General features: G+C 37.4%; 2 protein-coding genes across 2 annotated transcripts; both read left to right on the top strand.

Moving 5' to 3' along the window:
- Nucleotides 1-6,814: 6,814 nt before the first annotated feature.
- LOC145103106 (uncharacterized) lies at nucleotides 6,815-7,886 on the top strand. The gene is made up of 2 exons (XM_079040646.1): nucleotides 6,815-7,019; nucleotides 7,112-7,886. Exons 1-2 carry the CDS (start codon nucleotides 6,884-6,886, stop codon nucleotides 7,696-7,698), a joined length of 723 nt encoding a protein of 240 aa, XP_078896772.1. The 5' UTR covers nucleotides 6,815-6,883; the 3' UTR covers nucleotides 7,699-7,886.
- Nucleotides 7,887-8,751: 865 nt separating this feature from the next.
- On the top strand, nucleotides 8,752-12,250 carry QKY (C2 calcium/lipid-binding plant phosphoribosyltransferase family protein). The gene has a single exon (XM_079040645.1). The coding sequence runs from the start codon at nucleotides 9,021-9,023 to the stop codon at nucleotides 12,129-12,131; it is 3,111 nt and encodes a 1,036-aa protein (XP_078896771.1). The 5' UTR covers nucleotides 8,752-9,020; the 3' UTR covers nucleotides 12,132-12,250.
- The last annotated feature ends 305 nt before the right edge of the window (nucleotides 12,251-12,555 follow it).

Genomic DNA, 12,555 nt, shown 5'->3' with positions numbered 1-12,555 from the left:
TCAAATCTTCTTGTATTGACTTTAGAAAGCTTAGAGTCACAAATGTCACTCCTCTAATGGTTCACAAACACCAAGAGCAAGAGGATGAAGAGGAGAAGAGAAGGAGGCTGCCCAAAACGTGTGGAAACCCTAGAAGGAAGCTTGTCCACGTTTTTGGGGCATAAGGGCTCTATATATAGTGAGGCTATTAGGGTTATCTAACAAGGAAACCCTAATTTGGATGCTTAAGCCCTAAGCAACCCATGGACTCCTTTCCTTAAAGGCCTTGGACGATTTCTAATGGGTTTCCCCATAGAATTCGTCCACTCCTTAATATAAGGCAATGCATAGCCCAAATTGCAATTATCTTATAATTACAATTCTAGTCCCTTAAGTTTTAATTAATCTCTTTTAGTCACAAACTTAATTCTTATTAATTATTGACTAATATTAATTAAACAATATGATTTCTCCTTTAATATATTATTCTCATAATATATTAATAAATCATATTTTAATCCTTTTTCTCCATAATTCATCCTATCAAGTTGCTTTGGTGAAGGCAACCCAAAAGGACCATGCACCATCGGGTCAAGTACATACCAAAATAGTTATGGACTTAGACACTAATCTAACAGGTATGCCCAACGTACTCGCCATCAAGCCGTTAAGCTAAGCGTACTTTGGAGTACGCCTCGGGTAACACAGTTAGTTTGGACCTTGAGTATTGGGCCTCAGTGTGGGCTGTATTTTGGACCTAGGGCCTTAGTGTGCCAGTAGGAGTCAGATTATGGGCCAAGGGCATTCTTGGGCTTATGAAGGGCCATATGTGAAGTAGGCCCAATTTAGTATGACTGGGCCATTGGTGGGCCTTTAATAGGCCAGTGGAGGACTTTGAAAGAATTAAAGGGTTTGGGCCATGATTATGACCCACACCATAGTCGGGGTAAAATAATCATTTTACCCATCGAAAGATCCCCTTTTGATTAAGTTTTTGAATTGTCATAATAGCCGGAGAGCAGCCGGGACAGCAGACAGGGATCTTTCACTCGGGTTTTCAGCAGTCAGCTTTCCGAGGTGAGTTTCCTTCCAGTAGGAACGGGTCTACGGCCACAATGCCGACCCATTTAGTTTGCAGTTAGTTCCGGACTTCGATCCGATGCAGTAGTTCAGGGTGTTGGTGTCTTTGAGATTCAAGCATGTCTATGTGTTATGTGTTCCGGACTTCGGTCTGATGCAGTATGCAGTATATGAGTTTATGTTAATTGATATGTTATGCTATGCTATGTTCAGTCAGTTCTGGACTTCGGTCTGATGCAGTTAGTTCCAGACTTCGGTCCGATGTCGTTAGTTCCGGACTTCGGTCCGATGCAGGCAGTTTTCAGACTCCGGTCCAATGCAGAGGGCAAGGCCCTGGTTTCCGGACTTCGGTCCGACGCAGTTTACAGACTTCGGTTCGATGCAGTGGGCAAGGCCCAGTATGTGCTTTATATGTTATTGTATGGTATGTGGTAGTTTGGGGGAGCTCACTAAGCTTTGTGCTTATAGTTTCAGTTTTGGTTTCAGGTACTTCTGCTAGTAAGGGGAAGAGCTCGGGATGATGACATGGCACACATCACAGCTTCAGTCTAGCCTGAGAATTTACTCTGATATTTTGATATGATTGATACAGTCTTGTTTTGAATGTTGTTACTATGACTTTGAGTTACTCGCACCATGGTTTTATTATATATGATGTTTGATGTTATGAATTTTTAGTAATATTAAAACAAAAATTTTTGGGTCGTTTCATGAACGATTGAATCATTATTGAACAATGTTGATGTATACGATTGAATTTATCTATATTTGTATTAATGTTTTAGTTTGAACATGTTTTCATGAATGTTTATAATTTTCATTTGGACGCTTAAGATTGAAGTTTTTAAAATTCAGATATGTTTGCATCAAGAACTTATTGATATTTAATTATCAATTTTATTTATGGAATCTGACTCATGAACATACGAACCCAAATCTGACCCACAAACCCACCAACCTGTGAACCCGTATAAATAAATGGGTAGGCGGGTCATATATGAGTTTATATTCCAAACTCGTCAACCCGTGACATGTTTAATTAAATTGATTGTCTTTGGGTTGGTATATTTTGATATGCCAACCCGCCAACCCGCGATCCACTAAATTGAACACGATACGATTATCAGACCTAAGAAATTTAATAACTTAACCAAAAACGCTAAAACTTGGGCTAACTTATTTTCATAATTAGTTTATAACTTGTGAGAACCACAATTGTAAAATTAATTAAACTTTTATTGTAAAACATAAAATTATTAATAAATTATTTCAAATAAATTATTTTAAATAAATTATTAATCAAGGGATATTTTTTTAGTTATATAAAATTATAAACGTTAATTTAAATAACTATATGAAATAATAACAGGTTATAATATTTATTAATTTTATTTTATTTTTTATTCTAATATTATTAATTCGGTGTAATTAGAGTGTGAAATTTAAAAATCAATTATCAATTATTAATTAGAGAATTAAGAGGTTGACATGTGACACATAATATTAATAAAGATTTATAATATTGTAACACTTGTCAATAAGAAAATAAATTTATTCATTTATTATAATAGAGAGATATAAATGTTTTAAACTAACAACTAACTATGAGGTTCTGGATTCAATCCTAAGGAGATGAGACAAATAATTATTTGTAAAAAATAGAACGCTAATAACTTTTGTAAAAAATAGTAAAAAAAAAACAAAATTTCACAAAAATAACGAATAATGATTGAAATCGCAAATGACTATCCGTTATCTATGATTTCCTTAAGCCATTTGCAAATTAGGTGGAGTAAGTATGCGATTTTCTCAAACTTATTTGTTATTTCCTCATTTTTATATGCTACTTACTTTTTTCTTTCGAAAATTTTCACTAAATCGTAGATGACTATTTGCCCCATCTGCAATTTCCTCTACATCTATCTATAATTTGGGCTTTGAATTTAATTTCTTTTCCAAGAAAAGAATTAGGTTTGATTACGAATTCGTTAAGGTTTGATTATGAATTCAAATAGCGTTGATTATGAATTCGTATAAATTACTAGATTGTATATAAAATTAGCTGAAAATCTGAGATTATAAATTATTTTTGAAATATTGCTTTTTACATTTGTACTAAAATGAGTGAATATTTGGTCTGTGTTGTAACTGGTGGAAGGTGAGAGTTAATAGAGAAAAATCTAGAATATGTTTGTCCACAGAGATGAATTTCTAAATTCGCTTTGTAATTTTCGAAGTATATTAGTTTTAGTGATTTTATATCTTTGGTGAAAATGAAAAGTGATTTGTTAGATAGATATAAAATTAGTCTTCGCTTCCATCATCCTGAATTACATCATTATATATGCATAGTTGATGACATTGATGTTAGAATATTGATCAATAGAAGTATTGGGATCACCGTTAAAGTAAAGAAGTTTGTCATTAGAAGTGCTACATGCTAGAATGTGATTATATCACATTAGAACATGAAGGAAAGTATATTCCATTATGGAATTTGACTCTAAAAGACCTGAGCCTAAGCGTTGCATCATACGATAAGAGGTCATTAGAACATGACCTATCGGTTTATTATGTTAATCGAATGAAAGAACTTATCTTAAGTCTATTACGAAGAAGAAGGAGTCTCCAATACAGATTGATTTTGTAACTCGAAGGTTACAATTGAAAGTCCAACGCGAAATAGAGAGCGGGTGTAAGATTGAGCACTGCCTGCAGCCAAGAAGTCCAAGAGTTAGATACTCATTCGAAGGAACATAGAAGTTACAGTTATACCTAGGATGAAGAGATAACGTATGGAGTCATTATACAAGCCCTGTTTCGTTGATGATTATGGGACGTAATCATCCTAAGGGGGAGATAATTGTAACGCCCCCAGATTCGGGCTAGTCAATTTAGAGACAATAAACATAAAAAATGACCTTTTGATGGAAGACTATTAATAAATAATCTTAACGAAGTTATAGTATATGTCACAAGGGTTCTGTACATATAAAGAACACTAAAATCCGAGTTATAACAAAGAAGTTATGACTTGTCGAAGTTTTACGAAAAAACCGACACGACACCGGAATCGTAAAAAGAAAGTGAGTTGACGATATAATACTTTTTAGCCTTGGTGATCTAAACAAAAGTTGTAGAGTATGTCTCCATCTACGCGTGGATACAAAAAAATGTCAAAAACGGAGCTCGTGTGAAAAAGTTATGACCTTCCAAAGATATAGTTGTCTAAGAGCGTGACACGTGGCAGAAACCTTGATTTGTCTGAGCTCACGACATGAGCATGTATTCTTACGACGTCAGAGTGCTCTAGGACTCTAATCGAGGCTAGAAAACACCTAGGAAGGCTACGAGATTACTCTTGGAAGCTCACGACGTGAGCATATCATTCTCATGACGTGAGAAGTCACCCGGACACCTTTCGAAGCTATAAACGCCTATGGCAAGTCTACGAGATGATACAGCCATGGCTCACGACGTGAGCATTGATTCTCATGACGTGAGAGAGGAAAAATCAGCCTATAAATAGTGATCAAGGCTCATTCATTCCTTACACCTTCTACCTTTATTCTCTCTCGTTTTCTGAAGGCCGTTTCCTTCTCGAGCCCGATGATCACGGACCGTTGACCGTTTCTAGTTAAATTCTATCAAATCACTCTACTAAAGTGATTGTATAGTTACTTTCATCTTACACATAGATATGAAGTATTTAATATAAATTACGTGCTATGTGTGTATATTGTTTGTGTTCCTGATATCTATGCTGGATGAATGATTTGTACATGTTTTAAATGATTTAAAATATATATGTATTTTATATCTATGAATATTTTGGGTAGAACATGGGTAGATAAATAACAAGGGATGAAAGACGATATAATAAAAAGGGATGAAAGACGATATAGATGAATATTGGCAGTTGCGTCATAACCCGTAGGTGTTTTTGATTTACATGTTCACCAGATGTACTTTAAATATCTTGGCAGCTGCGCCGAATGGATAATATTGGCAGTTGTGCCTAATAGATACAACATAATCCCGACAGTTACGCCTAAAGGATAATATCGTCAGCTGCGCCTAATAGAGTACATCATAATCCCGACAGTTGTGCATAAATGATAATATTGGCAGCTGTGCCTAATAGATAACATTGCCAGCTGTGCCATAGGCATGAAGGCAACGATGGACTTCAGGCCTATTCCTTAGGAATGAAAAAGTGAATGATAGATGATTCATAAGGTATGTCCTTAAGAAATAAAGAAGATAATGAGGATGAGTAATTGAATTAATTGTTTGATGATGAAATATAATAACTTTATTATTGTGGGTTGAAAATCCTATGTACTAACCAGGTTTCCCAACCTGAACCACTCAACTTATTTTTATCATAGGTGTCGATACGAAGCTACATTACACTGAGAGATTAAAAGAAATATAGATCACTAGTATAAATGAATGTAAGAGTTGTTTATGCTTACGTTTCTGTATTGACAATCACATCCAAAAGTTTTAACATAAACAAAATAAATTTATTTGGAAATGCTTTGATAATATGTTTATCATGTTTTTCTGGGAACAAATTCCGCAACACTTTTCTTTAAAAGGATACCCTGATTTTTTAAAAATACAACATAAACAAATCGGTTTTTTTATGGTCGTAAAAATGGGGATGTCACAATAACCAAAGCTATCACATGGTTAATACAAACTAAATGGCCTAACTATACTAGAGGTGCACATTTCAAAAATCGGTTTTTTAATAATCCACCCGGTTTTTGATTACCGGTTCGACTAAAACCGAAACAATCTATTAGGAAAAAGTTTGAATAAAAATCAAAAACTAGATAGGAAGTTAAATTGAGTTACAAAAACCAGTTTAAACAAAACCGATCATTAAAAACAGATGTATTATAACTGAAACCGATTTAGACAAAACCGGTTTTTAAAAAAACCGAAAAAAGCCTATGTGCATCTCTAAACTATACACATATAACAAATGTTGTGAGAAACAACGGAACCTAATTAGGATGAAATTGTCAAAAAAAAATTAACAAATGCATCCTAATTATTTTTTGGTTACACTATTTGGCACAACAAATTCGTATAGAGTTTCGGGATGATGAGTTGGGTAACAGGCTTGACTTTCAAATTTGAGTGGTTAAAAGTCAAGACGGAGATTGTAAGGTAAAATGGCTTAAATATAAAAGTCTCAGGTTAAATTTGACTCTCATATTATAGTCGAGGGACCATAAATGTAAATAAGTGTAATAACATTTGAATTCCACTATTGCACAACAATATACAAAAATAGTCTAATAGTGTACGTATAACGTATTCGTTTTGTTATTCATTTTAGTTGTTTTTTGATCAATATGCGAGTGTACAATTACATGCATTAAAATCATATAAGCATATTGACATTCTAGCAGTATTATTTATTTACAAAAATGTTTAAATGCCAAGTTTTCTTTTAAAATCCAATGAAACCACATAAATTCACCATTTTTGTTTATACGTGGGCTGAAACCAACAAAACTTTGGGTCAATCAGTGTGAAAGGACCCACATAAAGCGGCTTTCGGACACAAAGAAAAGCAAGGTATATAGGCCTTTTCTTTGACTAAATGAAGATGAAACCCACAAGAAGAACACAAATAATAACAAAAAAAGACCAAATCTGTGCCCAAAGGCTAAAGTTTGGAATAAAAATGAATAAAACTTGCAAGAAAAGTTTATCATCTCTTAAAATCAAAGAACAATTTATCAATTGTCAACATCTCCTATATATATTACCTAGCAATTTCACTTAACAAACAACATTATCAATGGCATATCTCCCAGGAAGAACAACACCTTTTGGTGACAATAAAAGCTCAAGTAGTTTAACATTCGAAGAATTTGTCCCTCCTTCCGCATGGACTGAAGACTCAACATACCATTACCTCCTTGTCGATCTTCCCGGTATATTAAACTTTCATCACAAATTTATTTCAAAAACTTCACAAATATTTCATATTTCTATTGTTATTACTTATTATTATTTTTAATTGTAGGTTTCAAGAGGCAGGAGTTAAAGCTTCAAGCCGATAACAAGACTCATATAGTGGTTAGTGGAGAAAGGCAAGAAAGAGAGAACAAATACAAACGATTCGAGCAACGTTTTGAGTTGCCAACGAATGCTGACGTGGACAAAATCACCGGGAAGCTCGATGGCGAGATTTTATATATTAGTGTTCCGAAAAAAATAGAACCGCAACACCAAGAAATTAAACATGGCGGTGAGATCGAAGCAGAACCAGAACCAGAACCAGCATCAGCATCAGCATCAGCATCAGCATCAGTACTGGAATCCGAACCTGAACAGATGTCATCAGACGAAGAGGATGATGATGACAAGAAATCAGATGCAAATGGAAATGAAAGTGATAAGAAAGATGGTGAAAAGGGTATTATTGAAAGAAAGGAAGATAAAAGGGTTTTTAATGAAGATTGGGAAAAAGAGGCTCATTTATATTTGAGAATTGCGATTGAAAAAATAAGAAAGAATAAAGGGATTGTTGTGACAGCAATCTTTGCGTTCTCGTTAGGGGTGATGGTAAGCCAGAAGTTTCAGTCAAATGGACAGACATCAATTATATGATATGACAAATATATTTGTAAACGTTATGCGAATAAAATATGTAACGTAAATTGTGAATATATTAAATAATGTTTCGGTTTAATTAAAATGTAATCTTGAAATCGAATGTAAAAGGTAATTTCTTCATGATCATTGTTACCATAAAGAAAAACCCATAAGTATCAATGCTATTCTTTTTCTTTCTTTTATCTACAAGGATAAGATGCCACAGTATAATCTAGTATAAGGGTAAAAAAGACATTTCCCCACCTCAACATTTAATATTCTGATGAAAGTACTCCTGGAAACATTTGAAATAGACAATCTTTTTTGACCTAAAGAGGCTTGACAAATTTAAATGACAGCTAATGGGTAAGTTTGAAAATTGATGAACAGTGCCCCTTGATCAAAGGAAGAGGTTTGAAAAAGGGGATGCTTTTTTTTATCCAAAAAAACCTTTTTCATGGTGCTTTTTTGACATGAAAAAGAAGAGGGGGGATGTGGAATCGTGTGCCTTGGAAGAATATTAGGGTTACAAGTGGTGTAAGATAGTGATTTTTATTTCTACAAAATGGAGTTGGAGTGAATGAGAATGTAGATTGATTGATGATGTGTGTGTTTGGGACAAAGAATCTAATGCTTATGTGTTATGTCCACAACAAGAATTTACTTGTTTCGCTAAAAAGCAACATATTCTCAAATTCTTTTTTAACTTCTTCACTACATCATCAAGACAAAAAACAAATATATTATATTCTAAAATCCTCCCAACAGAAAACATAAAAATATAACCTTTATTTTTCATCATCAATCATTTTCATTTTGGTAATCTTGTTTTAGTGAGATAGATGTATAGAAAACTAAAGATTATAAAGATATGTAGTAGTGATGAATTAAATCCAAAAGTAAATGATAAATTTTAGAAAATAATATAATTTAACGAAACCCAATTAAAAATTAAAACTAAAAAAAGTAGAATGCAACCTTCTTGAAGAGGGTATGGAATCTAATCTTAAACAACCTAAAACATTCTCTTCCAAATCTTTGTAGATATGCAAAAACATTCCAAATTTGCTTGGCATTTTAAAATACATGTGGTATTTTAAAATATGTATTTTGGATATAAAATATTAAAAAAATACATGTTTTAAAACATATTTTATACGATTAGATTGTAAGTTTTACGCAAAAAAGAATAAGAAGATGATAAAAGACAGAGAACGCACTAGGGGAGAATTAAAAAAGTGGGTAGAGATGATTTTTGCTTCTTGAAAAAAACAAAGATCAAGAAAGGCACCTCTATCGTTTCCAAGAGACCAAGACCCACCACCACCGATGACACCATGACGACGGAGCAACAGCAACAGCAACAACCACCGCCACCACAGCCGCCGCCAACAAGGCCAGTTCGGAGATTAGTTGTGGATGTTGTGGAGGCGCGTGATCTGCTTCCAAAAGACGGATTAGGTAGTTCAAGTGCTTATGTTGTTGCGGATTTTGATGGTCAGAAGAAGAGGACGTCGACGATTTCAAGGAGCTTGAATCCTGTATGGAATGAGAGCTTGGAATTTGTGGTTTCCGATCCGAGCACGATGGAATATGAGGAGTTAGAGATAGAGGTGTTCAACGACAAAAGATTGAGCAATGGGAGCGCTAGGAAGAACCATTTTCTAGGGCGAGTGAAGTTATATGGAAGTCAGTTTGCCAGGAAAGGGGATGAAGGTTTGATCTATTTTCAATTGGAGAAGAAGAGTGTTTTTAGTTGGATTAGAGGTGAGATTGGTTTGAGAATTTACTACTATGATGATCTGGAAGTAGTCGCCGATCAGGAGCCGAATAATGACAATTCTCAACCGCCACCGAGTGAGAAGGAGGCGCCACCACAACAGCAGCAGCAGCAGCAGGAAGGGAGGCAACAAGAGGATGTAAGAATGGAAGGTCCTGCTCCGACAGAGGTTGTCATGGAGAATTCACAACCACCGCCGATGGCTACAGGGGAGGAAACTCCACCGGCAGTGACAGTACACATGGAAAATCATCATAATCAGCAACATCAAGGGATTCATCCTCCATTTCATCCGGAATATCCCCCGGAAATTAGGAGAATGCAGGCAAGCAGAGTTGGAGTAGCTACTGGAGGAGGTGACCGAGTTAGAGTTTTGAAACGGCCCGATAATGGAGATTACTCGCCACGAGTGATACCGAGACGATCTGCAAACGGCGAATCTGAGAGAATTCCGGCGTACGACTTGGTTGAGCCGATGCAATATTTGTTCGTAAGGATCGTCAAAGCTCGTGGACTCTCACAGCACGAAAGCCCCTATGTAAGAATCGGTAGTTCCGTCCGATCAAAGCCAGGGATTCCAAAACCAGGTGAGCCGCCTTCAAACCCAGAGTGGCACCAGGTGTTTGCTCTCGCATACAACAAACAGGAATCCGCCGATTCCTCGACTCTCGAGATCTCAATTTGGGATGCACAATCGGAGAATTTCCTCGGCGGTGTATGCTTCGATCTCTCCGACGTTCCTGTTCGCGATCCACCAGACAGTCCGCTTGCTCCGCAGTGGTACCGCCTCGAAGGCGGCGACGATCCTAACGCCGCCGGAAAAGTTTCCGGGGACATACAACTCTCTGTTTGGATCGGAACTCAAGCCGACGACGCATTCCCGGAATCATGGAGCTCCGACGCACCATACGTTTCACACACTAGATCAAAGGTTTATCAATCGCCTAAGCTATGGTACCTTCGAGTTACAATAATGGAAGCTCAGGACCTTCAGATAGCCTCAAATCTTCCTCCATTAACAGCGCCGGAGGTTCGAGTGAAAGCACAGCTAGGGTTTCAGTCCGTAAGAACAAAAAGAGGGGTAATGAACAACCACACGGCGTCGTTTCACTGGAATGAAGACTTGGTGTTCGTCGCCGGGGAACCACTAGAAGATAGCTTGATCTTACTCCTAGAAGACAGAACGGGGAATGATCCAGTGCTGCTAGGACACGTCTTGATCCCTGTAGCTGCAATTGAACAACGAATAGATGAACGCCACGTGGCATCACGGTGGGTGTCGTTGGATGGTGGTCCTGGAGGATCATATTGTGGTAGAATCCATTTAAGAATGTGTTTGGAAGGTGGTTATCACGTGCTGGATGAGGCAGCGCACGTGTGTAGTGACTTTCGCCCAACCGCAAAGCAACTATGGAAACCGGCAATCGGAATTTTAGAACTTGGAATTCTCGGTGCCCGTGGGCTACTTCCAATGAAGTCTCGTGGTGGTGGAAAAGGGTCTACGGATCCTTATTGTGTGGCAAAGTATGGGAAAAAGTGGGTCCGAACCCGGACCATAACAGACAGTTTTGATCCCCGATGGAACGAACAGTACACATGGCAAGTCTACGACCCGTGTACTGTCCTCACCATCGGGGTCTTTGACAACTGGCGTATGTTTGCCGACATGGTAGAAGAAAAACCCGATTTCCGGATCGGAAAAGTCCGAATACGGGTATCCACATTAGAAAGCAACAAAGTGTACACAAACTCATACCCATTGCTAGTTTTACAACGCACCGGGTTGAAAAAAATGGGCGAAATCGAGGTAGCAGTACGATTCGCATGCCCGTCATTGCTGCCCGACACATGTGCGGTGTACGGGCAACCTTTGTTGCCACGAATGCATTACTTGCGGCCACTTGGAGTGGCCCAACAAGAAGCATTACGTGGCGCCGCCACTAAAATGGTGGCGGCGTGGCTGGCAAGGTCTGAGCCGCCGCTAGGTGCAGAAGTTGTTAGATACATGTTAGATGCGGATTCCCATGCTTGGAGCATGAGAAAAAGTAAAGCAAATTGGTTTCGGATTGTGGGGGTGCTTGCGTGGGCGGTTGGACTGGCGAAATGGTTAGATAATATTAGGAGGTGGAGGAATCCGGTTACGACAGTTCTAGTCCATTTGTTATATTTGGTTCTTGTTTGGTACCCAGATTTGATAGTCCCAACAGGGTTCTTATACGTCTGTTTGATCGGAATCTGGTATTACAGATTCCGACCAAAAAGTCCAGCGGGTATGGACATCCGTCTTTCTCAAGCAGAGACGGTTGACCCTGATGACTTGGATGAGGAATTCGACTCGTTTCCAAGTTCAAGGCCGCCCGAGCTAATACGTGCCCGATATGACCGGTTGAGAATGTTGGCTGCCCGGGTCCAGACCGTGTTGGGTGATTTTGCAACACAAGGGGAAAGGGTTCAAGCCTTGGTGAGTTGGAGGGACCCAAGGGCTACAAAATTGTTCATTGGGATTTGTCTTATGATCACGGTGGTGCTATATGTGGTGCCACCGAAGATGGCGGCGGTGGCTCTTGGATTTTACTTTTTGCGACACCCTATGTTCAGGGAACCAATGCCGCCGGCTAGTTTGAATTTCTTTAGAAGGCTTCCTAGTTTATCTGATAGGTTAATGTAGTGATGAGATATACAATAATGTTTGTTTGTAGAGGAACTTGGCCCCACATTGGGTGCTCCAAATTTTCAATGAAAATATGTTGAGCTTAATAAATAATGATATATTTTTCGGGAGTTTTATTCATTTTGCCATTCATTTTCTTTCTTTTTAGAAGATGAGAAATTTGAGACCGACAATTTGGAACTCTTTTCCGGCCCACAATGAAATTGGGCTAAACAGAGGCATATCACCGAAACTTGTGAACTGTGAGAAACCATTCTAAATTGAAAATCCTTAAAACTTCATTTTGACATGATATCAAAATAATCTCATTTTACCATTTTGATCTTTCCAAAACAGTCTTATTTTGACCAAAGTGTGCTCCTTTTAATCAATTTTTTTTTAATTTCTTAAAAAATGCTTATTTTGTTTGATTTTAACATGA

The sequence above is a fragment of the Lactuca serriola genome, chromosome 4, assembly GCF_051521515.1.
Source record: "Lactuca serriola cultivar US96UC23 chromosome 4, Lser_US96UC23_V15, whole genome shotgun sequence".
Taxonomy (NCBI): Eukaryota; Viridiplantae; Streptophyta; class Magnoliopsida; order Asterales; family Asteraceae; genus Lactuca; species Lactuca serriola.
Note: the sequence above shows the minus strand (reverse complement) of the source record. Positions and strands in the feature narration are given on the sequence as shown.